This window comes from Balaenoptera musculus, chromosome 13 (genome assembly GCF_009873245.2).
Source record: "Balaenoptera musculus isolate JJ_BM4_2016_0621 chromosome 13, mBalMus1.pri.v3, whole genome shotgun sequence".
Lineage (NCBI taxonomy): Eukaryota > Metazoa > Chordata > Mammalia > Artiodactyla > Balaenopteridae > Balaenoptera > Balaenoptera musculus.
This window is the reverse complement of record NC_045797.1, coordinates 68,822,938-68,847,075: the sequence shown is the minus strand read 5'-3', so window position 1 is coordinate 68,847,075 and position 24,138 is coordinate 68,822,938. Positions and strand designations below refer to the sequence as shown.

The following is a 24,138-nucleotide window of genomic DNA, read 5'->3' as shown; positions in this document are numbered from 1 at the left end:
CCCAGACCAGGGCTCGAACCCGTGTCCCCTGCATTGGCAGGCAGATTCTTAACCACTGCACCACCAGGAAGTCCAGATGTTGAGCATCTTTTAGTGTACTTCTTGGCCATTGGTATATATTTGGAGAAATGTCTATTCAAATTTTTTGCTCTTTTTAAAATAAGTTTCAGGTATGCATTATAATTTAACATGTGTACACTGCAAGGTGATCACCCCCCAAAAGTCCAGTTACCATCTGTCACCATACAATCGATCCCCTTCACCCCTTTTGCCCACCCACAACCCCTTTTTCCTCTGGTAACCACTGATTTGTTCTCTGTATCTGTGAGCTTGCTTTTGGTTGGTTGGTTTCCTTCCCTTCCCCTTCCCTTTCCCTTCACTTTCTCTTCCCTTTCCCTTCCCCTCCCTCCCTTCCCTCCTTCCTTCCTTCCTTCCTCCAGATTATTCCACATGTGAGTGAAATCGTATGGTAGTTGTCTTTTTCCTTCTGACTTATTTTACTTAGCATAATACCCTCATGTTGTTCATCCATGTTGTCACAAATGGCAAGATTTAATTCTTTTTTTATGGCTGAATAGTATTCCACTGTGTATATACCACATCTTCTTTATCCATTCATCCATTGGTGGACACTTAGGTTGCTTCCATATCTTGGCTATTGTACATAATGCTGCAATGAACATAAGGGTGCATATATTTTTTTCTAATTAGTGTTTTTATATTCTTTGGATAAATACCCAGAAGTGGAATCACTGGATCATATGGTTAGCTCTATCCTTCATTTTTTGAGGAATCTTTCTACTGTTTTTCATAGTAGCTGCACCAGTTTATATTCCCACCAACAGTTTACGAGGGTTTCCTCTTCTCTACATCCTCTTCAGCACTTGTTATCTATTTGATAAGAGCCATTCTAACAGGTGTGAGGTGATACTTCATTGTGGTTTTGATCTGCATTTCCCTAATAATCAGTGATGTTGAACATCTTTTCATGTGCCTTTTGGCCATCTGTGTGTCTTTGGAGAAATGTCTACGTAATCGGATCCTCTGCCCATTTTTGAATCGGGTTGTTTATTTGTTTTGGGGTTGTATGTGTTCTTTATATATTTTGGATACCAATCCCGAATCAGAGATATGATTTGCAATTTCTGCTGTTCAGTAGCTTGCCTTTTAGTTTTTTGTTTTTGGCAATGCCCGGCAGCTTGCGGGATCTTAGTTCCCCTACCAGGGATTGAAGCTGGGCCACTGCGGTGAAAGCGCTGAGTCCTAACCACTGGACCACCAGGGAATTCCCGCCTTTTAGTTTTGATGATGTTTTCCTTTGCTGTGCAGAAGCTTTTTAGTTTGATGTAGTTTCATTTGTTTATTATTGCTTTTGATTTCCTTGCCTTTGGAGTCAGATCCACAGAAACTTCACTAAGACAGATGTCAGTGAGGTTACTGCCTATGTTTTCCTTCAGGAATTTATTTAATGTTTTCAGGTGTTACATTCAAGTCTTTCATCCATTTTGAGTTAATTTTTGTGTATGGAGTGGTCTAGTTTCATTCTTTTGCATGTGACTGTTTTTCCCAACACCATTTCTTGAAGAGACTTTCCTTTCTCCGTTGTATGTTCTTGGCTCCTTTGTTGTCAGTTAATTGTCCATGTACGTGTGGATCTTTGCTTTTTTAAAAACGGCTTTATTGAGATATAGTTCATAGGCCATACAGTTTACCCATTTAAATTGTACAATTCTGTGGCTTTTAGTGTAGTTACAGAATTGTACAGCCATCACCACAATCAATTTTAGAACGTTTCATCCCCTCAAGAAGAGACGCTCTTCTTTAGTTATCACTTTCTTATTCTTTTTCTCCCTCCCTCCATTTTCCTCCAACCCCACCCATAAGTAACTAGATGGTTTCCCAAGAGATTTACACTCTGGTTTTGCTTATCTCTCATTTTTAATGCAGTGTGTTTCTAAAACTGTCAGTTTTCTCTGTGACCATTTGCAGCAGTGATGTATTGCTGCTCCTGCCAATGAGCCTGAATACTGGACATTGAACAAAACCCAGGGGAATGTGGTATGCACTTTAAGGGCAATGGGAAGAAGTGAGACTTGGCAGTGTGAAGAGGTTATTTCAGTCTTGAGTAACCAGATGTTAATGTTTTGTGGGATGGAATATCTTTCAGAATGCATAAGTAAAAACTTCTTTAATGGTCTTTTTTGACATAGGTATGTCTTGATTGACACACCTGGACAGATTGAGGTATTCACCTGGTCAGCTTCTGGGACAATCATCACTGAGGCCCTGGTGAGTATTCTAGGACTTGTTACTCAGGGTAAGTAGAGAGCCAGACAAGAAAAGCTTCTTATTGCTTGGGATCTTATGTGGGATAGAGTCATAGAGCTCTGCACACCTGCCTAAAGTGGTTCTTCCTTGCCACAGAAGGTAGGAGAAGAGTTTGGGCACAGGTCAAGAACCCTCTGGCTAAAGCTTTGATTATTTTGTGGCTTTAGGCATCCTCGTTTCCAACGATTGTGATTTATGTAATGGACACATCTCGAAGTATCAACCCAGTGACCTTCATGTCCAATATGCTCTATGCCTGCAGGTAATGCGTTATTGTTGGGCATAGTATTATGTCAAGGTATGAAGTCTCCACTTCTTTTCCATCATTTTTGAGTCCTGAGTGCTTACCCCTAGGTTTTCATTCAGGCTTGCCACTCACTTTAGTGGCTCTGGGTTAGGGCCGGAAAAGAAGTACATATACTGTTGGCATTCTCTATCAGCCACTTCTCATCTTCCTCCCTTGCTTGTTACAGAATAGGTGATGAATGAATATGAACCTTCTGGCAGTTGCCCCAAGTTGATTGAAATCCAATTCTGAATAGAATAGAGCCCCTGGTCTAAATGCCTTTCTTCTGTGTTGTGATAGGAAGCGTGAAATTATAACATGAGGAGAGACTGAAAAAAAACATTCATCCATGATTCTAAATGCACATGTTTTCCCAAGTGTGGTGCCATTAGGAGAGGAAGGACATGCCTCACTAGGCTATATTAGTGCATTAGACCTAGGAGCAAGGCAGACCATTATTAATGCTGAATTTTATTTTGGGGGTATGCAAAAAACAATCACCCCTATTTGTCTCTTCCATTATGACTAGGGATGTCCCTTCCTGTTAAACACAAGAAATCCTAGTCCAAATAGAAATCTGATGTTTGATAGCATTATTTTGTCTTCATATTAATTGTTTAAAAGACAGTTAATTTGGTGAAAAACACACACACACACACAACCAGGATCAGTACCAAAGCATTATTACTCTAAGAAAAGGAGAGAGTGTGTATGTGTGTTGTTTGCTTGATGGTAGTGGTGGTTTCCTGCTTGGGAGGGGAGAATATGTGAGTGCTGTGTAAGAATGGATACCTATATTTAGAGTCTGAACCCATCTCCCTTTTTATTACTCAGTTCCATCAGATAACAGGCAAGCAGGCGCTTAAGTGCTTTTACTAATAATGCCTCAATGTTTGATTTTCAGCATCTTGTACAAAACCAAGCTGCCTTTTATTGTGGTCATGAATAAAGTAAGTGGATTCTTCCTGTTGTGATTGAATATTTCCTTTTCATTAGAACCTTGTGTTTGGGTAGGTGAGAAGGATTATTTTAGATGCTGGAGAGCAGATTTAAGCTAACCTGAAGCAAAGTCATGAGCACTTCTAGGAAATGGATTCAGTCAAATTGAATGAATATATATCGCTGATTCTTTTCCAAAGTTTCTTTAGGCTAGATAGAGTAGCCCCTGGTCCACAGCGTATGGGTTATCCCTCAGGATCAGGACTGTGTAAATGGGGGAGGGACTGCTAGTCTGTTGGAAGTGGCAGTTAAACAAAACCAAAACTTCTCTGTTGTTGGCTAGGATGCAAGAGGCTATGTACTTGACTTCAGAGCCTGGAGGGTGCTGGCCTCCACTGTGGCCACGGTCACTTGGCAGTGGATAGTGAAGGGTCTGTTCTAACCTGGAATATACAGATCTTCATTTAATTATTTATACTGCACAGCAGTCTTGGCTCTTTGTGGCTTGTTGCAGTGGAGGAGGAAATGGGGGAAGCAGAGAAAGAAAATACATGAATTATTGCTCTTTGCTGTCATCACTTAATTAAAAAAATTTTTTTGCCACTGTTTGATGTCTGACCTCGTCTCTGGTTGCTGATAGTTGACTTCTCTCTGGTACAGACTGACATCATTGATCACAGCTTTGCAGTGGAATGGATGCAGGATTTTGAGGCTTTCCAAGATGCCTTGAATCAAGAGACTACATATGTCAGTAACCTGACTCGTTCAATGAGCCTGGTGTTAGATGAGTTTTACAGCTCCCTCAGGGTAAACTTTCTCTCTTGTTTATGCTGTTGGTCTCTCCAGATAACCTCATAACCCAAAGGGCTGGCTTTGAACCTGTTTTGGAAAGGAAGTTCATTACCTTCTGAAAAGTAATTTTTAAGGCATAGCTTTTTAAAAACTGGAGACTTAAAAGATAAATATGATACGGACCCTACCCTCAGAGAGTTTATGTTCTAGTTAGGAGAGAAGGCTAAACGCAGAGTTGAAACATGATGTATTATAGTAACTTATATTGTGATATCTTAAGAAAGATTAAAAGTTGGGCCTGATAGTGGTGAGGGGGTAGATCACTTTTGAAATGAGAGATTTTTGGAGGATATAGCCAATATAGGTGTGCTTTGAAGGATGGGTAAGGTTTGTGTAAGCAAAAGTGGGTGTGGGTAGCAGCAAGTATGTTAATTGCCCAAGCAAAGACATTGAGATACTAATTTTTATAGAGAACAGACTGTGGTTTGATTTGATAGGGAATAGATGAACTGCTGCTTGTTTGATCCTAATTATCTTTCTCAGTTCTCTATTTTCCATAGACTTATTTCCATCACTTTTGAGTAGGTATGCAGTTTTGTCTTGTTTTAGCTTCATTCTTTGCCAGAGACTTCTTAAAGTAGCCAAACCTCTTCTATGAAGATTTTATGAAATTTGAGCCAAATAATGTATGCCATTTAAAAATATACAGTTGTTTCCTCAGTGGCATTAATGATGCTTTTGGCAGGTGGTGGGTGTGTCTGCTGTTCTGGGTACAGGCTTAGATGAACTCTTCGTGCAAGTTGCCAGTGCCACAGAAGAATATGAAAGGTGAGGATAAAGGAACATTCTATTGATGGCACTCTTAGTTACCCACAAGTCTGATATGATAGCTGTTTAGCCAGGCAAAACATTTTGGTTTTCATAGTGTTTGTATTATATTTGCCATGCAGATGTGTACTGGATCTGACCACACTTAGGGTTAACAAGTAGCTGTTAACTTTTTTTAAAAAAGAATAGGAGTATAAAATCTTCACTGTATTGAATGATGAAGAACAGGTGTCATCAGACATTGTTTGTAAAAAGCCAGATGTTAAATATTTTAGGCTTTGTGGGTCGTATTATCTGTTGAAACTCCTCAACTCTCCTTGTGGTGCAAAAGCAGCTATAGACAATTCCTAAACAAATGGGCGTGGCTGTGTTCCAATAAAACTTTATTTATAAAAACAGGCAGTGGGCTGGATTTGTCCTGTTTGCCACATTGGTTGACCCCTGATGAAGAACATAGACTTTGGAGTCAGATAGACATGGGTTAGATTTCTTTTTCCTCCACTTAATAAGTGTGTAACCTTAGCAAATTGTCCTCATTTATAGATGAGGGATAATAGCATTTATTGTTAAGATCGTTGTGGGGATTATTTGAGATAATATATCTAAAGCACCTAACACAATTGCTGACATGTAGTAAGCATATTTCTTAATAAATGATTGTTATAACTATTTTCTTGGTTAATACTGGAGTTCCATTTATCTAAAGGAAAGTGGAGTCATAGCACCTATACACTTTCCTTAGGCCTGATAATTGGCTGCTTTCTAGCAAGCTTCATACTTAGCAAGAGCCTAATAGCCACATTGTGGTTTTCAGAAACATTATTTTGATTTTTATTCATCAGACGAGGTTTGGTTTTTTGTTTGTTTTGTTTTGTTTTTTTGCATGTGTTATCAAAGCCTCAGGATAGACTCTTTTCTGTATCCTTTCATGGTTGCCCAGATAAACGACATAATTATATATTGGGCTTCCTGAGCCCAGTAGGCCTAGCTTCTTTTACTCATCATTTAAACATCTTTTACTCATGTTTATCCAAGTCAATGGTGAAGTCATTGGTCATGGTCTCCCCAGAGTTGATCTTCCCAGATCAGCAGTCAGTCTTTTGTCTTGTTGCTGATTTCAGGGTGGGGACAGGCACCTTGGCTTTTAATTCCTTAGGGATAGAATCTCAGTGACTAAGACTTGTTACATCTGATGTATGGTGACATAAGATCTTTTGTTATTATCAAAGTACTAGGAAAATAGAAGTGATGTGGCCGGGGGGACAGGATAGATTATTAATCAAAGGGATTTAGAAAGTGTTTCTCTTTCCAGAGAGTATCGTCCTGAATATGAACGTCTGAAGAAATCGCTGGTAAGAAAAGAGGCTGTTTGTGTATTTTAGGGCCACTGAATAAACAATCTCAAACTATGTACTAATCCTTCTGCCATAAATGCTTTTGTTTTGGTTCTCAGTATATCCTTTAGATACTTGTTAATTTAAACCTGTAAATTTGTATGTATGCTGTCTGGATGCAGAAAGGCCCCTTAATTAGTTTTCTTCTCTATACTTGAAGTAATAAAAATCAGTAATTTTTCCTTTTATATATGCTGAGCCCTTCTTGTGCCATACCTCCACCCCTACTCCAAGGTCCATTTAAAGGCTACTTGTAGAATTTCGTTTAAGAACAGAGAGGTAGTTCACAACTTATCCCAAATGATCAAGTGTCCTGTCCCCATCGGCTACATTGGACATCTTATCACTGAGCCTTCCTGCTGTGTCTGTTTGAGGGTTCTTTTGATGATTTTGTGTCCAATTTCTGAAGCCTCTAATACAGTCTGCAGAGCCCTCTGGAATGAGCTTCTGCTGATCTGGGCCCGCACTGCTCAACGTTTCTGTCATCAGCCATCCCTTATCTGCCTCGAGTATTTGTATAATTTGTCATCTCCAGTTAGAAGTCTGGCATCTAACTTGGGCCTCCTTTTTTAATATGACAACATTTTCCTGTGTGTATATAGGCCAGTGCACAGAGCCAGCAGCAGAAAGAACAACTGGAACGACTTCGGAAAGATATGGGCTCTATAGCCTTGGACACCGGGACTGCCACAGGTACTGGAGGGTCTTCTGGTGTTAGGAACTAAGAGCGGGGTACACTTATCTCCACTTAGTAGGTAGGTATTTATGTTCAAGGGAGAGAAAGAGAAAAGGATAAAGTAAATGTTGTATAGTGTATCTATCTATCTGTTACTCAGTCAATTTAGATAAATCCTAGATCTGCATTGTGTTTAGTTGTCTCTTAGTCTCCTTTAATCGTGAATGGATCCTTTGTTTTTGTATTTCATGACATTGACATTTTTGAAGTGTACAGATGTAGATATATACCTACGGACATACCTATGTGTAACATCTGTGTTAAAGAGGAATCCACTGTCTATGTCTCTCATACCACATTTATCTTATCTGTGTTTATATTTTTATACATAAGTATATGATGATTCTCTTCAGGTAGTTTTTGGTTTACTTTGGCAAGATACTTGATGTCTCCTTTTTTTTTTTTTTTTAATTACTTTTTAATGCTCCCCCTCTTTTACTGTTTATTTTGACCTAATTTTAGATTTACAGAAAAGTTTCATGAATTGCAAAGAATTGCCATATACCCTTCAGCTAGATTCGCCAAATGTTAACATTTTACCACATTTACTTTATTCTTTCTGTTATATATGTTTGGCTTTACATTTTATATAAATATATAAGTATACTTATAAAATATTTGTATATTATATATAACTTTCTTCTGAATCATTTAAGAGTAAGTTGCAGACATGATGCACCTTTACCCTTGAGTCTTTCTTAAAAATAGGGGCATTATTTTATATACCCTCATTGTAGTTATCAAAAACTAGGAAATTAACATTGACACATGACACATTCCTATTATCTAATGTATAGACCTTATTTAGATGTAGCCATTTGCCCTTTATAGCAGGAGAAGATTCTGGATCTGTGTTGCATTTAGTTGTCACGTCTCTTATTTTCCTTTAATCTGGAATGGCTCCTTAGTCTTTCTTTGCATTTCATGACATTGATATTTTTGAAGTGTATGGTACTTATATTTTTGTAGAATTTTCTTCAGTTTGGGTTTGTCTGATGTTTCCTCATGGTTCGATTCAGGTGGCTCCTTTTTAGCAGAAGTTAACAGATGTGAAGTGTTTTTTCCATGTATCATATCACAAGGTGCATGATGATGAGTTGTCTTTGATCACTTACTTAAAGTGGTGTCTGCCAGGTTTTTCCATCATAAAGTTATTTTTCCCTTCATAATAAGTATTTTGTGGGGTGATGCTTTGATTAGATAAATGTACTTTTAATTTTCAAATGTTCACCCACTAGTTTTGATATACATTAATCTAGGTAGGGATAGTCTTCATTTTCCTGTGATACATGTTGCAGATATTTTCTCCCTGTTTGTCAGTTGCCCTTTGACTTTGTTCATGGTGTTATTTTGCCATGCAAAAGTTTCTGTTCTGTTTTGTATAAATTTGATGTAGTCAAACTTATTTATCTTTTATTGCACCTGGTTTTGAGTCATAGTTGGGAATCCTTTACCTACACCTGTGTTAAAGAGGCATTCACTCATGTTTTACTGTAGTACTTGTATGGTTTTATTTTCTACATTTGGAGCCCTGATCCATTTAGGGTTTATTCCTGGGTATGGTGTGAGGTATAGGTCTGTGTTACCTTTTTCATAAATAGTTGTACCCACATGATTTATTAAAAAGTCTACCTTTGTCCCAGTGATGAGATGCTACCTGTATCATATACTAAAGTTTCATATGTACTTGGATGTATTTCTGGATTACCTATTTTATTCCTCTAGACTGTGTGCCCGTACTGTGTGGCTTTAATTACATATAGAGGCTTTATAGTACGTTTTAATATCTGCTAGGGCTAGTCCTCCTCAAAGTTTTCTTTTTTAGTGTTTGCCTGACTATTCTTGCATGTTTATTTTCCCAAATGACCTTTAGTATCAACTTAATGTAGCTTGCTAAAAAAGCTCTTTGATATTTTTATTGGGATTGTGTTATATTCATTAATTAATTAATTGACATCTCTTTGATGTTGCTCTTCCTGTCTAAGAACAAGGAATGTGTTTATATTTGTCAAGTCTACTTTTGTGTCTTCCAGGAGTGTTTTCCTCCTGTAGGTTTTGTTAAATTTGTTAAATTTTTCCCAAGGATTGTATCTTCGTTAGTGTTGAAAATGGGATTTTTCTTCTAACTGGTTATGTTTGTGTTTATGAAGACTTCTCATTTCTGTATTTTAGTCTTTTTATTCTGCTACTTTACTGACATTTGTTATTGTTTGAGTTAGTTTTGTCATTAATTCTCTAGGGGTTCCTAGGTTGGTGCTCAAATTTAAATATATACACACTCACCCACCCACACTCATTGGTGGACTGGCCTTTAAAGGAGTAAAGTTCTGTTCATGACAGCTATTGCTATAGGTCTAGTAAAGAACAGCAAAGCCACTTGGTGGAGGAGGTGCTGGAACCTGGCTGGGTTTACCAGTTAAGTGAGCTCCACGCTCCACACTTTTACTTTTGACTTACCAGCACACTGGATCTGCTCAAATGTCTTTAGCCTTCATAGGAAAAACCATAGCCTCTTCCAAGCTGAGAGCTAGTACAAACAAATGACATTACTATTACTATTAAGACAAGCTACTTGAGAGTTATTTTCCTCAACTTAAAAATGAGACCTCTTGGGTTACTGGCCTCATGAAAGCACTTTGTGAAATAAACTAGTGTAGAAATGTTAAGTGGTATTAACTGTACATGTAGAAGAGATAAGATCCTGCATTTTATCATGATCACTTTCATCCTGCCAATTTTTAATCATAGTTACTTATTGATTCAAAATCACTTTTTTGAGGAGGCCTGTGTTCATGACATGCTACTGATAGATGTTTTCTATGTAGGCAGCTTATCTCCTGTGCTGGACCCTTCTGACTTGATCCTGACTCGGGGAACCTTGGATGAAGAGGATGAGGAAGCAGACAGTGATACTGAAGATATTGACCACAGAGGTGAGAGGTGGCTGAGGTGGCTCATGAAGACAGAACAACCGCTTATTCTTTCATTGTTTGCCCGGGAGCTTCCTGTTATTGAGAGAAGACCTTAAGCATGTAGCCAGTAACAGGGGAGAGAGGAAATGCTAAAGGATACAGCACCAGGAAGGAGTTCCATATATTAAAAGTTCCTGGCCTTCCTACTGAATGGTTAATATTGAGCTTGATTACGGCCTTTTATTAGTCTTGTGTCTTCTCATCTTTAGGTCCTAACTCAATTTTGAGGAATCCAAGATTGTTTATTGTAATTGTTGTTTTAAGAATACAGAAGGAGGCCTCAGCAGACCTAAACCAGTCAGAAGGGACTGTAGCATTGAAGATAGAATGGCTCTGGAAACCCAGAAGTGTTCCACTTTGCATAGTTTTATGGACTGTGGACAGAATCTATTTCTTGAAACAACCCTTTTAGGTCCTAGCTGTGCCCAAGAGCAAACTTCTCTTTATTCCAGTGTGCTGGATGCTAACATGTAAATTGCATCATTTAGTAAGACTTATTGAGGTATAATTTACAAACAATAAATCCCACCCTTTTATTAAAGTGTATAGCTTGATGAATTTTAATACATATATATAGTCTTGTAATTACCATTATAATCAAGAAACAGAACACTTCCGTCACCCTAAAAGTTCGCTCATGCTCGTTTTTATTCAGTCCCTTCCCCCACTCCAGTTCCTGGCAACCACTTATCTGATTTTTGTTCCTATAATTTTGCCTTTTCCAGAATGTTGTGTAAGTGGAATCACAGTATTTAACTTGCATTTGACTTTTTTCATTCAGTGTAATGCTTTTGTGATCCATCCATGTTATTGCATGTATCAGTAATATGTTCTTTTTTATTGCTGAGTAATAGTTCTATTATGTGGATGTACCTTTATCCATTCACCAGCTGATTGACATTGGGGTTGTTGCCAGGTTTTAGCTGTCGTGAATAAAGCTGCTCTAAACATTCATTAACAGGTCTTTGTGGACAGAGGTTTTCATTTCTCTCAGTTAAAAATATGTAGGAGCGGGACCTCATTTTAGTTACTTTATGAAGGAGGTATTCTCCCCACTTACAGGTCAAAGAAATTGTACATTTTGGGCAACATGATAAATAGAGCCTGCTTCTAGGAGATATTTCCTTATTGGGAGAAGTGAACATAACAGCGTCTTAGAAATATAGTTGACTCTTCAACAGCTTGGAGACTAGGGGTACCCACCCTCCTCGCAGTTTAACATCCCCGTATAACTAACTTATAGTTGGCCCTCTGTATCTGTGTTCCACGTTCGTGGATTTCACCACCTGTGGATCGTGTGGTACTGTAGTATTTACGATTGAAAAAAATTCGTGTATACATGGACCTACGCAGTTCAAACCCGTGTTGTTCAAGGGTCAAAGGTACTATTTCTGATGGATGGGTGACAGCAGCTCTAATCCACCTGTCTAATGGGAGAGTTTAAAAAGAATTAACCTTCTTTTTTCCTTGCAGTTACGGAGGAAAGCCGTGAAGAGCCAGCATTCCAGAATTTTATGCAAGAATCAATGGCACAGTACTGGAAGAGAAACAACAAATAGTTTCTAAAGTCCAAAATTTTGGAACTCTGTGTGAAGGGACTGTCCTTATCTCTGATTGGGGGCTACTATAAAGGACAATTTTGTTCAGGATAGCAGTTGCTCTTATTAGTGAAATCTCCTGACTCAGATGAAGCCAGGCATAGAATACATTTGGACCTGGCAGGTAGATGCTGATTCCCCTTGGCATTTTCCTTGGATTTATGCAAGGAAGGATATTCTGTTTTTGGGTGCTGATATCCCTTCAAGCCTAAAACTGCAAGTTTTATCATTTGAATGCACATACTTTTGCTGCTGATGGACAGAACAGAGAGAGAACTTAGTAGGCTGGATCTGTAGCCTCTACTTCTCCAGCATCTTGCCTTTGAACCTGTACCACGAGTTCCCCTCCTTTTAGCAGAAAGAGAGAGGGGAAACAGGAGCTTGTCCAGAGTGGCAGTGGAGGAGTCTCCTTGGCAACCAATCAATCTTGGTATGAAATGTGCCTCACACTGGGTAGCTCATTGTAGAACACCAGGTTCATTGAAGAAAGTGGGCAAAACATTGTTAACAAATAAGAATTCTACTTTAGAGGGTGACTTGGATAAAGAGTTTTTAATCTTAACTTTGTTGTAAGCCTGCTTGTCATAATTTCAAATACGAAAATTATCACAAATAGTCACTGCAGTTCAGAAGAGAGGTTTAAAGCCACATGATGTTTACTGAAGTTCCATGTACATACCACACCTAGTAACCAGGTACAAAGCCAGGCCCTGTTTGTTTTGTACTTTAACTTAATGCAGTGTATCCTTAGTGATTTACTCAAAGGCCACGGATTTGGGTCAGTTGCACATTCCATATATAACAGCCCTGGTAAGGGTTTGCTTTGCCTCCACATTCTTCACGGTATCTTAAAACATTATACATTTCTCTTAAGGAATTTTATTCCTGCCTAACCTGTATTCCAGATCACTGGTTCTCAAAGTGTGGTCTCTGGACCAGAAGCAGCAGCAGCATCTGGGAAGTTACTAAAAATGGGACATTCAAGACCTAAATCAGAAACTGGGGGGGGGGGGGGCGTGGGGCCAAGTAGTCCGTTTTACTAAGGCCTCCAGGGGATTCTGATGCATGCTAAGTTCAGAACAATATTCTAACTCAAACAGCCTATGACGTAACTCTAGGCCAGGTGAATATCAGATATCAATGTGCTTATGACCTGCTTTATCACAGTACCCCTACCTTGACCATCTGGTGCCTATTCTCTAACATTCTAAAAATAAAAGTGTTTTGTTTTACATGAAGTATTAATTTCAGTATTCTATAACTAATGGGAAGCACTGGTCTAAAAACTTGAACCTGTTCTTTAAGAGGAAACCATTTGCACAGCAAAACTCTGAACATACCTGATTTTTTCCCTTAGTGCCTTTGTATACTTTTTCCTTAAAGAGGAACTTGTCTGGCCTATGCTATCAGCTCCATAAGGGCAGAGACAGTCTTACTCATCTGTGTATCCCTTGCAGAGGACCCAGTACATAATAGGTACTCAATAAATGTTTGCTAAGTGAATGAATTAAATACTAGGTGGCTACTTTATGGAAACTGACCACCTGATGTGTACTTTCATCAATAAATAAGGGAAAATGAAGCTAAGCCTGGAACAGGAAGGGTTTAGATAAATGTGCCAAGGATGTACGATTAGCAAACTTATAAATGATCTGGTAACAGTTTAAATTATAACCTCATTTTGTTGCTATTGCATTCATATTTATTCTCAGTGCTGGACATTTAAGGCACTCAATGACGTGGGCCTTGATTTCTGGTCTCCACTAAAGGAGTGCTCTAACTTTCACAAGACTTGTATTCTGCACCCCCAAACCAAACTTCAGCAGTACTTAACATGCACACATTTGCTAATTACTCCTGATTATTCCAGTGCTACATCATTTACTTAATAAATACTGATTGAGACTATCGGATGCCAAACAGGGCAGATACTGCTATGGATGAGTAACAGCAGTAAAGTTGTTCAAGACATGATGTAAAGCAGAAAGGTGCATACTGTTGTTATCCTTTTAGAGGCTGCCCATCCAGTAGAAACACAATGTGCAGAGAATTCTGGCAAAGGAATGGACTGTTCTCTGATGGCCAAGCAGATGCAACAAATGCATCATACGCATAAGCCTGTCCTTGGACAGGTCCTGTTTGCTTCATTCACAAAGGAGAAAAATGAAAGGAGCAATCAAAAAGTGTACGTGGTGAAAATATAAAAAAAAAATCTGAATGGAAATAAGAAAATAAAGATGGTGGAAATACATGGAATAAGTCTAGAGAAGGAAGAAGAAAATATGTGGCTGAGATAGTAGAGGGCTGTCTGAATAAGCAAAAAGGCTGTTTACCACAGACCGCTCTGACTTTATAGGCGACCTCATGGGCAGCAAAAACAGGTTGAAAAAAAGACTACTAATAAGCTATGCAATGTTTAGCTATTTCCTATTAGGTATTAGCACTGGATTCCCAAGGACTTGGACCAAAAATGAAGCAAGTTAAAAAAAAATTGACATCTGATACCAGCATATATTTACTTGTGAGTCTATTCAAGCACAGCTTTGAGGCTTAACATCTCCATCTTCATAATATCTCTGCAAGGTAGGTCAAGCAGTATGATTCTTCTTAGTTGTGCAAGAGAAACAGCTCTAGAGAAGCTAAGTCACTTGTCTAGTCACACAGTAGATGTCAGGGACAGTGCTTTGGTCTCTGGATTACCATCCCAGTGTCATGATGTCTGTGAAAGGTAGCTTGGTTGTTGTGGAAAACTACAAAAACTGGATGCAAAAGGAAAAAGCAGACTTACTTATTTGGTTAAATCTAGTTCCACTGATATCAGGAAAACCCACTGTGTTTAAGAATAAAAGTCAAATCACTGTTTATGGAAACGAATTAGAATACATCAAGGTTTTCTGTTGGGTCTTATAGGTCTGGAGAGCAACTCTCCCTCTTTGCCTTATATTTTCCTCATCCTCTTTTTACAGCGCTGGTTGAAAACGGGGGAGGACCCCATGAGGCTGTCAGTGGAGTGGGAGCCGTAGCTGCTGTCTGAGTCATCAGGGCTCTGGGGGATCCCAGCTTCACTCATGCCTGACATGGGCTCCTCGAACACATCGCTGCCCAGCACGCCATGCCCAGAGACGTTGCCTTCTTCACTCTCTTGCGGCTCCATTTTCACGTGGGCCAAGTTCCAAAGAGGGGAAGCATTTACTTCTGTACCTGGGAATGGAAGAAGAACGTAGAACTAACTAGCAGTAAGAAAGGCTGGAACAGGGCTTCCCTGGTGGCACAGCGGTTAAGAATCTGCCTGCCAGTGCAGGGGACACGGGTTCGAGCCCTGGTCCGGGAAGATCCCACATGCCACGGAGCAACTGAGCCTGTGCGCCACAACTACTGAGCCTGTGCTCTAGAGCCCATGCTCCGCAACAAGAGAAGCCACCGCAATGAGAAGCCCGCGCACCACAACGAAGAGTAGCCCCCCACTCGCCGCAACTAAAGAAAGCCTGCGCGCAGCAACGAAGACCCAATGCAGCCAAAAATAAATAAATAAATAAATAAAATTTGTTTTAAAAAAACTATTTAAAAAAAAAAAAAAAAAAGGCTGGAACAAGGTAGGAGGCATGCACCACCCAGGGCTGACTGATGACCTTTGAGAGCAGTTTTCACTCTGATTCTCTACTTGGCTGGAGAATCTGGTTGTTATTCTCTGCTCAAACAGTTACCAACTCTAAATATCTTCTTTTCCACTTCCTCACCCTCCTTTACCCCACCTCATCCACCTCCATTTTCCCTAAACCAGGGAAGTAAAACTGCACATGGAAAGATTCATGGTTCAAAGGCAGGCACAACCATGGACTCTTGGTCAGGTGTTACGTTGGCCTGTCCTTTCATGGGGCTGTCTTGTTTTCCTGCCTTGTGTTTGGGTCCCTGGTCCTCACTCACATTATGAAAAGTTAATGACCAGTACGAAATGCTGGCAGCTGTTCCCAGACTGCTGAAAAGAGACATGACCCCTACATCTGCAACAATTTCTTTTTGGCTCTCCTGCCTCTGTGTCTTCTAGCAACACTGTTCTGTAGTTATTACGTCTTCCATGGTGAAAGACTCTCTGCTCAATACTTTAAAAAATGCGGCCTAATTCTGTTTAGGCTACACTGGAGGACTGGCTATTTGCATCATTTGTGCATTGATGACACGACAATTTATATTTGTAAAGAACTGAGTGTCTAGACTAATTTGCAATCTAACTGACTTAGGGATCAAGTCATCTGGTTCTGAAGGTAATCACAGGGTCTATCTGGAAGAAGAGGCCAGCTGCCTGTAACTGGGTTGCCCTATTTCAATTCCTTTCAGTTCCAACTTGTTGGGGGGTACTTTAGCAAGGAACCCCAACTATTCAAACATCCCTGAGCAATTAACATTACTCCATCTATCTGGAAGTTGCCTTAATCAATTCAGTACAAGAATCAGGAAAGACCAGAATACAGAGAACAGGAGGCCATCTGCCCACCCAGCTGGGTCAGCTGAATTAACTCTGGTAATCACTTATTGCATCTACATCCTAACTAGAAATAATTTTAAAGAATGTCTGTAAAGCTCTGCTAGTCCTTTCTTCCTTAATTACAAAGAGAATGTTGGTATCTGTAGATCAGTGAAGCTGTATTTCTTTTCAGACTTTCCATTCTCCTGCCCATCCCCACTTTTGTTCTACCATCTCCAGAGTTTGAGTCCAAAACGCCAGAAGTACTGAGATTGGCAGATCTCCCAGAATCAAAATGGGTAAGTTGTTTTCTCTTACTTGAAGCCTGTGGTGAAGCCTCGACCTCCAGGTTAGATGGGAAGCGTTCACTCTGAGCCCCAAGGACTCCCATGGGCAGTGACTGGTCTCCAGAAGCAAGGTCAGCCTCCAGTTCCTCACTGACAGGGAAGGTGATGTCGCTCACAGGTTCCTCCTTGATCTTTACAGGCTTAGTGTCCTCTGTGGCCTTCTCAGGATTGACAATCCTTTCATACTCTTCAGAGAGCTGCTTACTAATCTGTCGGCAAGCAAGAGTCAGTTTTCCAAGTTAAAAGCAAGTTGGATAGTCAGCTTGTGGCATCCCATGGAAAAGCTAACAGAATATGAATATGCGTAAAGCATCACTGCCAAAGGAAGGAATGTGAGTTTGAAATTCGTAAATGACAGAGACATGTAAAGAATATCTGTTTAGCAGAGAATGTGCATGTCATTAATTAAAAGGTACATAAAGGTGAAAAATATTTAGGCTGTATTATTATATCAGAACTGGGACAAAAGATCACATTTTTAGCTACAAAAACTAACATTTGACATAGGTACCACAGGTGGATAATGAACACTGCAGGAAATCTGGATCGCTTAGCAAAGACGATTGGGTGTTAAGAATTCCTTACCATATTTTAGATTTGGGGACACCGAAACAGTGAACAAAATGCCTCAGGGTTTCAACAAGGGTTGAAGAGCTCAGATATTTCTGTTTCTAACCAAAAATGGTGTCTCCCCCACCACACTGCACCCTTGGGCAGCGTCACCTCACTCTGTCTTGTTTCTTTCTCTCAGCACTTAATGCCATCTGAAGTTATTTTGATCATTATTTGTTTACTTGTTTTTGTTTCCCTTTCAACAAGAGTGCAAGCTCAAGGAACTTGTTAACTGCTGAATCCCACAGTGCCTGACTCACAATAGGCACTCAATAAATATTCGTTGAATAAAAGCATGTTAACCACATGCTATAATTTCACTGACTAAAGGAGACCCCTGAGTCTGGCCAGGTCAGTGATGAGGCCAGTGGAACACAGTCAGGGCCGAGAGGAAAGCAGGATAAGTCCGCTCTGTTCCAAGACCCTGTGCTCTGCACCCTAGAGCAAGTGTTAGGGATCCTGCTGGACACCCCTAGATTACACATCTTTACCCACTTCTCCTCAGGGTCCTCTCACCTGCAGCATGTAACTGTGATAGTCCTTGATGCGGTGCTGCCAGAACTTCTGGAGGGAGAGCACGCTGCCAATGCCCACTTCATGGAAAACCTGCTCCATCACGTCGGGGAAGGGAGTCTGCCCCAGCCGGGCCTCCTGATCCACAGCAAAGCGCAGCAACTTGGTGAACTTAAGACAATACTCGTGTGCCACATCAGTTAGGGTCTCCAGGACACTTTCGTTAGCACACTCAAAGCCTGCGTGGGCTAGGATTGTGGCCACTGCCTGGTAGAGGAGCTGCCGGCAGGAGTGCCAGCTGAGTTCAGTCACAGGTTCCCCTTTCCCACTGAAAGTGGAGACATGCTAGTGTTATTAGTGCTCTTGCAAAGGGGTGACCTGTCCTGTCTCCCTAGGAGGTTTACAACCCCAATCAAACCACCGGCTCAGCTTTCCAGGGGAATTCTAGGCAGGTTACATAGCCCAGTGTCATCTTGTTGCTGTCAGGGCATGTCTCAACAACCCACAGTCATATCCCTGAGCTGCTCCAATTACATAAAGTTTGAACAGGCAATAGATGCCTGTAGTAAACAGTATAAAAGGGTATCAAGTGAAAAGGAAGTTTCCTTCTCCTTATATCAACTGCTGGATTTTGATCACTTTTAGGATCTGATTAATTGTAAGAGTACAACTCAGATACTGCTCAGTGGCGCTCTATTTCACCAGAACATAGGTTCCTCACATGCTGGGCAATACATGGACTTCTAGAAATTCACAGTCCCAATTAGGAGATTCTTATTTAACTACAACAGACCATTTGTAAAGCTGGGAAAGGAACTCAATTTTATAAAAGCAATTTAAAACATATATAGCTTACAAAGCATTTTTATCCTGTTTTATGCTGTGAAGTGGGTAGGGGTCCATATTTCTTCACATTCCTATCCGGCAGGTGACGAAACTGAAGTTGAGAGGGGCTGACTTGCCAAAAGATTTTTGGTATTATTAAGTGATAGAGCTTCTGCCTTTAGATCCCATGTTCTTAATAATACACTGTTTTGCACCTAATCACTATGACAAAGATCCTAATCTTTCCAAAACAAAACAAAAAATCTCCAAAAACTGTCTGGTCTCCTAAAAATAACTTTTAATGAGCTCCTAATAATTTACCCGCTCTCCTGAAATTTCCTATCTTCTGCCTCCCTCTGACAAAGTAAATAGATAAAAATAAGATAGGGTACAGAAAATTACTTTTCCCCGGTCCATACTTGGCGTGCGCCACCCTGTGCTTGCTGCACAGAGTGCCTGAGGAGCTGCACACCCATGCTGCTGTGACCTGCTCGGTAGCAACTACTGTAATTCACATAATAATTGGAACATAAGAAAACCAACTGCCTAATAACTTTTCATTCACTGTTTGCATCATCATTTCCCATGGCCAGTCTCTCTGGACCAAAAGCTAAAGGCTTCAGAAGTGCCTAATAAACAGAGCTAAATCAGTATTGCTTTGCTTAATATGTGGACCCATTTCAAAGGAAAATAATTCTTCCTGTACCCCCATAGCTGATGCAAATTATTTTTGTACACAGTTTCTTAAATATGTATAAAACAAACTACGTTTAAACTTCTGTTCACAGAATCTTCCTAACAATCAAAATTAGAAAATTGACACGAAACTACAAATTCTAAATAATAGCATCAATTTAATATGAAGGACAATATTATTTTGTTAAAGGTAAACTGCTCTCAAAATGTAAACTTGGTACTGATTCCCACAGAGTAAGTGTGTTGAAGTTGGGCACATCTATACTAACACGGGGCAAGCATGTAACGACACAGTTCTCCCTCCCTTTTTCACTATTCCAATGTCTTCAGAGCCTTCGATTAGACAATACACCACGACATTTTCTGGCCTTCATCTGGCCCAACTGCAAGCCTTACTTAATAAGTCTATTACAATTAAAAGAGTAGCAACTATTATCATCAATAGGCAGATGCACTAAGTGATATACAGTATTACTTATGTAGTATTTTTGCCAAACATTTCATTTGAATCTAATCTTGAGGAAACAATCAGCAAATCCAGTCTGATTTGGGACAGCCTACGAGACAAGTGACCTAAACTCTTAAAAAAGATTAATATCATGTATTATAAAAGGGGGAAGCTATTCTGGCTTAAAAGACACTAAAGAGGCAGAGAAAGACAAATACTGTATGATATCATTTTTATGTGGAATCTAAAACAAACTAGTGAATATAACAAAAAAGAAATAGACTCACAGATATAGAGAACAAACTAGTGGTTACCGGGGGGAATGGGTAGGGGGGTGGGGCAAGATAGGAGAAGGGGATGAAGAGGTACAAACTACTATGTATCAAATAAATAAGCTACAAGGATATATTGTACAGCACAGAGAATATAGCCAATATTTTATAATAACTTTAAAAGGAGTATAATCTATAAAAATATTGAATCATGATGTTGTACACCTGAAACTAATATAGTATTGTAAATCAACTATACCTCAAAAAAAAAAAAAAAAAGACACTAAAGAGGTATAACAACCAAATGCAATGCATGAATCCTTGTTAGGTCCAGGATTGGGGACAAACATACCTACAAAAGATATTTTGGAGACAACTGGAGAAATCTGAATACAGACATATTAAATGATGGTATTTAATTAGTGTTCATTTACTTTGATATGATAATGGTTATTGGGATTGTGTAGGCAATTTCCTTATTCTTAGGATAAGGTGAAGAATTTAGGGGTGAAAGAATGCTGAAGAATTTAGGGGTGATATATTGCAATGTCTGCAACTTTAAAATATTTGGCAAAAAGTCTTATGTGTATGTGTATATGTATACATATATGTTTGTATATTTGTGTGTAAATGTGTGTATACACACACATACATAAGAGAGAGTAAATGTGGCAAAATGTTAACAATTGCTGAATCCAGGTGAAGTGTATTTGGGTGTGTGTCGTACTATTATTTAAACTTTTCTATAAGTCTGACAAAGTTCAAAATGAAAAGGAAAAAGTAATTATTTGGCACCAAATGCAAACTTTCACACTGAAACCTAGTAGTAGCACTAGGTTATAAGGCAGTCATTCAGAGGATCTGGAGCAGGGCTTCTCAAATTGAAATATACTTATGAATATTCTGGAGGTCTTGTTAAAACGAAAATTCTGATTCAGCAGGTCTGGGTGAATATTCTGGAGGTCTTGTTAAAATGAAAATTCTGATTCAGCAGGTCTGGGTGGGTCTGAGACTCTGCATTTCTAACAAGCTCCCAGGTGATGTTGATGTTGCTGATCTTGGACCAGATTTTGAGTAGCAAGGATCAAGAACATTTTTCTATTATTATTTCTTAAACTATGTTATCAAAATGAAAATACACAATTAAAAATTCTTGTATAGAACTTGGAGATTCCTAATAGTATGAGAATAAGTCCATGAATATCATTTTGAGGACACTGAGCTAAACCCATATTATACCTTTTAATTAAACAGAAGGACTAGACTCTGAGGACTATGAGGCCATGGCCTATTTTACAAACTAGTGCAGTACCTTGCTCCTAGTAAAGTGCTTGGCACATATTAGGCACTCAATAAATATTTGTTCCATCAGAAAATAAAAAAATAACAGACTCTGGATTCGGAAGATCAGGGTTCAAGTCTTAGACTTCCCACTAATTACCTGAGCAACTTTGGCCAAGGCAATTACTCTCATCCTCAGTTTCCTCATGGAAATGTGATTACCTGCTTAACAGGGTTGTTGGGAAGATTTTTTGAGAAAAGTAAGATATAGCAAAGCCTTGCCTTACCGATAAAAGTCACTCTCTGGGTCACTGTGCCGGATGTGGAATGGTGCGCTGGGATTCTTACAATCTAAAGGAAGGAGGTCATCAGGAAGAGGAGGTGACCCAGGGCAGGACGGAAGAGGCTCACTCTCTTCAGTCTTTACACCTTCTGTCTGTTGCTGATTCTGGGCCTGAGCTGTGGCAATGAGGTTACGCAGACGTCGGTTGTGCTGGATCAGCTGAATGGTATGGATGGTGAGGCTGCATGGCTCTGAGGGGATGTCCAGCATAGTGGGGGGCTTGGGCTTGTTGGCTGAGGGTTGGTGTAGGGGTGGGTCATGGACTTCTACCAGTCGGAACTCCCGAGGGAGCAAGTCAAAGGAACTTCTGTTGGTCTGGCTTGATGAGATTGGTATCTCTCCCCAGTATCTCAACATTTTGGAATAAGAAAGGAAGAGCTTTCAAGTTAAATGTAGATGATATCCTAAAAGTAGTGTTTTAAAATCTCTAGCAACTGCAGGTTATGGGCTTCTGTAGTGAAAAATGTGAAGTCTAGCCAGTTATTTACATAAAAAGTAGGCAGTTGAAGACCACTTAGAAAAATGTCAGTGTCAGCAGCACTGTAGGACCAAGGATGTTCTCCCTGAAGAAATTAAGAGAAATATAACTGTTAGATGCCAGTCATCACAATCACACACTAGGATAATTCCTACTGGACTGAACCACGAGGTAGAGTTTGGGTCATCAGTAGATTAATAGCTGCAAGAGTATCTGGGGCTATAGTGTCCATATTTTCCATCTCACCCTACTAACTCATTACCAGAACTGCCATCATACCCAGTCCTGAACGATTTGCAAGGCAAGATGCTTAAATGAGACCTGGAGTACTTCTCAGAGTATCTTGACACATCTGTCCTGGATCAGTAGGAGAAAAGGGCAGAGAGTTAAAGATAGGAAAAGGTGGTTTTTTTTTTTTTTTTTTTTGGCTGTGCAATGCAGCTTGTGGGATCTTAGTTCCCCCGACCAGGGATAGAACCCAGGCCTGGGCAGTGAAAGTGCCGAGTCCTAACCATTGGACCACCAGGGAATTCCCAAGGTGGTTCTTAATTTGTGAATGCCAGGCATAGGAACCTTTAACTAGTCCTGGTGGAAAAATTTATGAACCACTAATCTAAACGGTCTTAGGCATTCAACTTCTGACGTATACAGGGAAGAATCTGAGATATCTGCTGTCTCCTAACGAATATCCTTTCCTTCAGTCTCTCCTTATATCTAATCTACTCTCTACAGTAATGCTAGACTTAATATTTTAAACTCATTGCCTATTGGAAAAAAGTCACTCAAAATTTTTTTGGTTTACCATTCAACAACGTTTACAGTCTGGCTTCAACTCACCCTTCCAGATTCATTGCCCATATGTCTCTTCAAATTCAACAAACATTTACCGAATGCCAGGTATCATGTGAAGAGATAAAGAATAATGCAAGATCCTTGCCCTGAAGTGAGGGAGAAAAACATAAAAAGGACATTTCAATATTAAAGTGTGTGGTAAGAGCTGTTCTAGAGACACAGACCTGGTGCAGTGAGAAAACACAAAGGAGGAACTTCCTGGAGAAAATGACCACCTTAGATCTACCAGTATCAGACTACTCAGGTTGAGAATGCCATGCATTTTCACAGCTTAAAGATGTGATCTCTGCCAGAAATGCCCTGACACCCACCACATCCCTGGCAGACTTGTATTCATTCTTAAGTATGGCTTAAGTCACCACCCTCTATCACCTCCCCAGTACATCTCCCTTCATTATATTCTCACAGTACTTTGCATGTCTCCATCACAGCATTTATCCCTATATTTAAACTAGTACTTATCTCAATTTTATTCTTCCATCTATCTCTCACAGCTGTGATCTTAGTACAGTGAGTGCCTACTACATACCAGGCTTTGCCTTTACTGTTAATTCAATTCTCCCAACCTCTCTATGAAGTAGATACTATTATTACCCCACTTTTCAGATGTGGAAGCTGAGGCTTACTGTCTTGCCTAATGTCAGAAATGGCTGAGAGGGAAAATCAACACGGCCAGGCTCCAGGGCCTGCACTCTTAACAACTACACTATGCTGCCTCATTAATCGGTTTCGGAAAGAATAAAAGAACGAACGAATAAATGAATGAACCAAGTGACAACAAAAATCGCCCTCTCCCGTAGCTTCACCGAAAGGAGCACGAAGGACAGACACCAAGCACAAGCAATGCCCAAGTCCCCAGGGGGGCTCCTCCGTCACCGTCAGCAGGCGCAGGCGCCAATCACAGGGTCCTGGGGTCGCCTAATGCTGAGGCAGCCCGGACACAGGGACATCTGGACGTGGACCGAGGCAAGGAGGCTCCACTATGGACTGCCACGTCGCAGGCGCGGGGCTGGGCGGCTGTACGACTCCGAGAGGCCTGAGACAAGGGTCGCGTCAGGCCCGGAAGGCTGGTGTGTTGATTAGTGATTCAAGGCTGCCGGAAGCGCTTCTTCTCAATCAGTCACTGCCACAGGAAG

At 40.1% G+C, this 24,138-nt stretch overlaps 2 protein-coding genes across 3 annotated transcripts in view; one reads left to right on the top strand and one right to left on the bottom strand.

The window, feature by feature from the left end:
- The window catches only part of GPN1 (GPN-loop GTPase 1), a 19,788-nt gene extending 6,412 nt beyond the window's left edge, over nucleotides 1-13,376 (top strand). Inside the window, exons 6-14 of one of the 2 annotated variants that reach the window (XM_036872486.1) lie at nucleotides 2,211-2,289; nucleotides 2,496-2,590; nucleotides 3,519-3,564; nucleotides 4,214-4,360; nucleotides 5,091-5,173; nucleotides 6,486-6,525; nucleotides 7,170-7,260; nucleotides 10,129-10,236; nucleotides 11,749-13,376. In XM_036872486.1, coding sequence (XP_036728381.1) covers nucleotides 2,211-2,289; nucleotides 2,496-2,590; nucleotides 3,519-3,564; nucleotides 4,214-4,360; nucleotides 5,091-5,173; nucleotides 6,486-6,525; nucleotides 7,170-7,260; nucleotides 10,129-10,236; nucleotides 11,749-11,834 — 775 coding nt within the window. In that variant the 3' untranslated portion in view covers nucleotides 11,835-13,376. The remainder of the gene's footprint in view (nucleotides 1-2,210; nucleotides 2,290-2,495; nucleotides 2,591-3,518; nucleotides 3,565-4,213; nucleotides 4,361-5,090; nucleotides 5,174-6,485; nucleotides 6,526-7,169; nucleotides 7,261-10,128; nucleotides 10,237-11,748) is intronic. The other variant, XM_036872487.1, reaches the window with a different exon arrangement.
- Nucleotides 12,507-24,135, bottom strand: SUPT7L (SPT7 like, STAGA complex subunit gamma). The gene is made up of 6 exons (XM_036872485.1): nucleotides 23,879-24,135; nucleotides 22,988-23,088; nucleotides 21,617-22,235; nucleotides 17,811-18,135; nucleotides 16,654-16,891; nucleotides 12,507-15,074 (listed from the first exon to the last, which is right to left on the bottom strand). The coding sequence occupies exons 3-6, from the start codon at nucleotides 22,027-22,029 to the stop codon at nucleotides 14,812-14,814; spliced, it is 1,239 nt and encodes a 412-aa protein (XP_036728380.1). The 5' UTR covers nucleotides 22,030-22,235; nucleotides 22,988-23,088; nucleotides 23,879-24,135; the 3' UTR covers nucleotides 12,507-14,811.
- Between the last annotated feature and the right edge of the window lie 3 nt (nucleotides 24,136-24,138).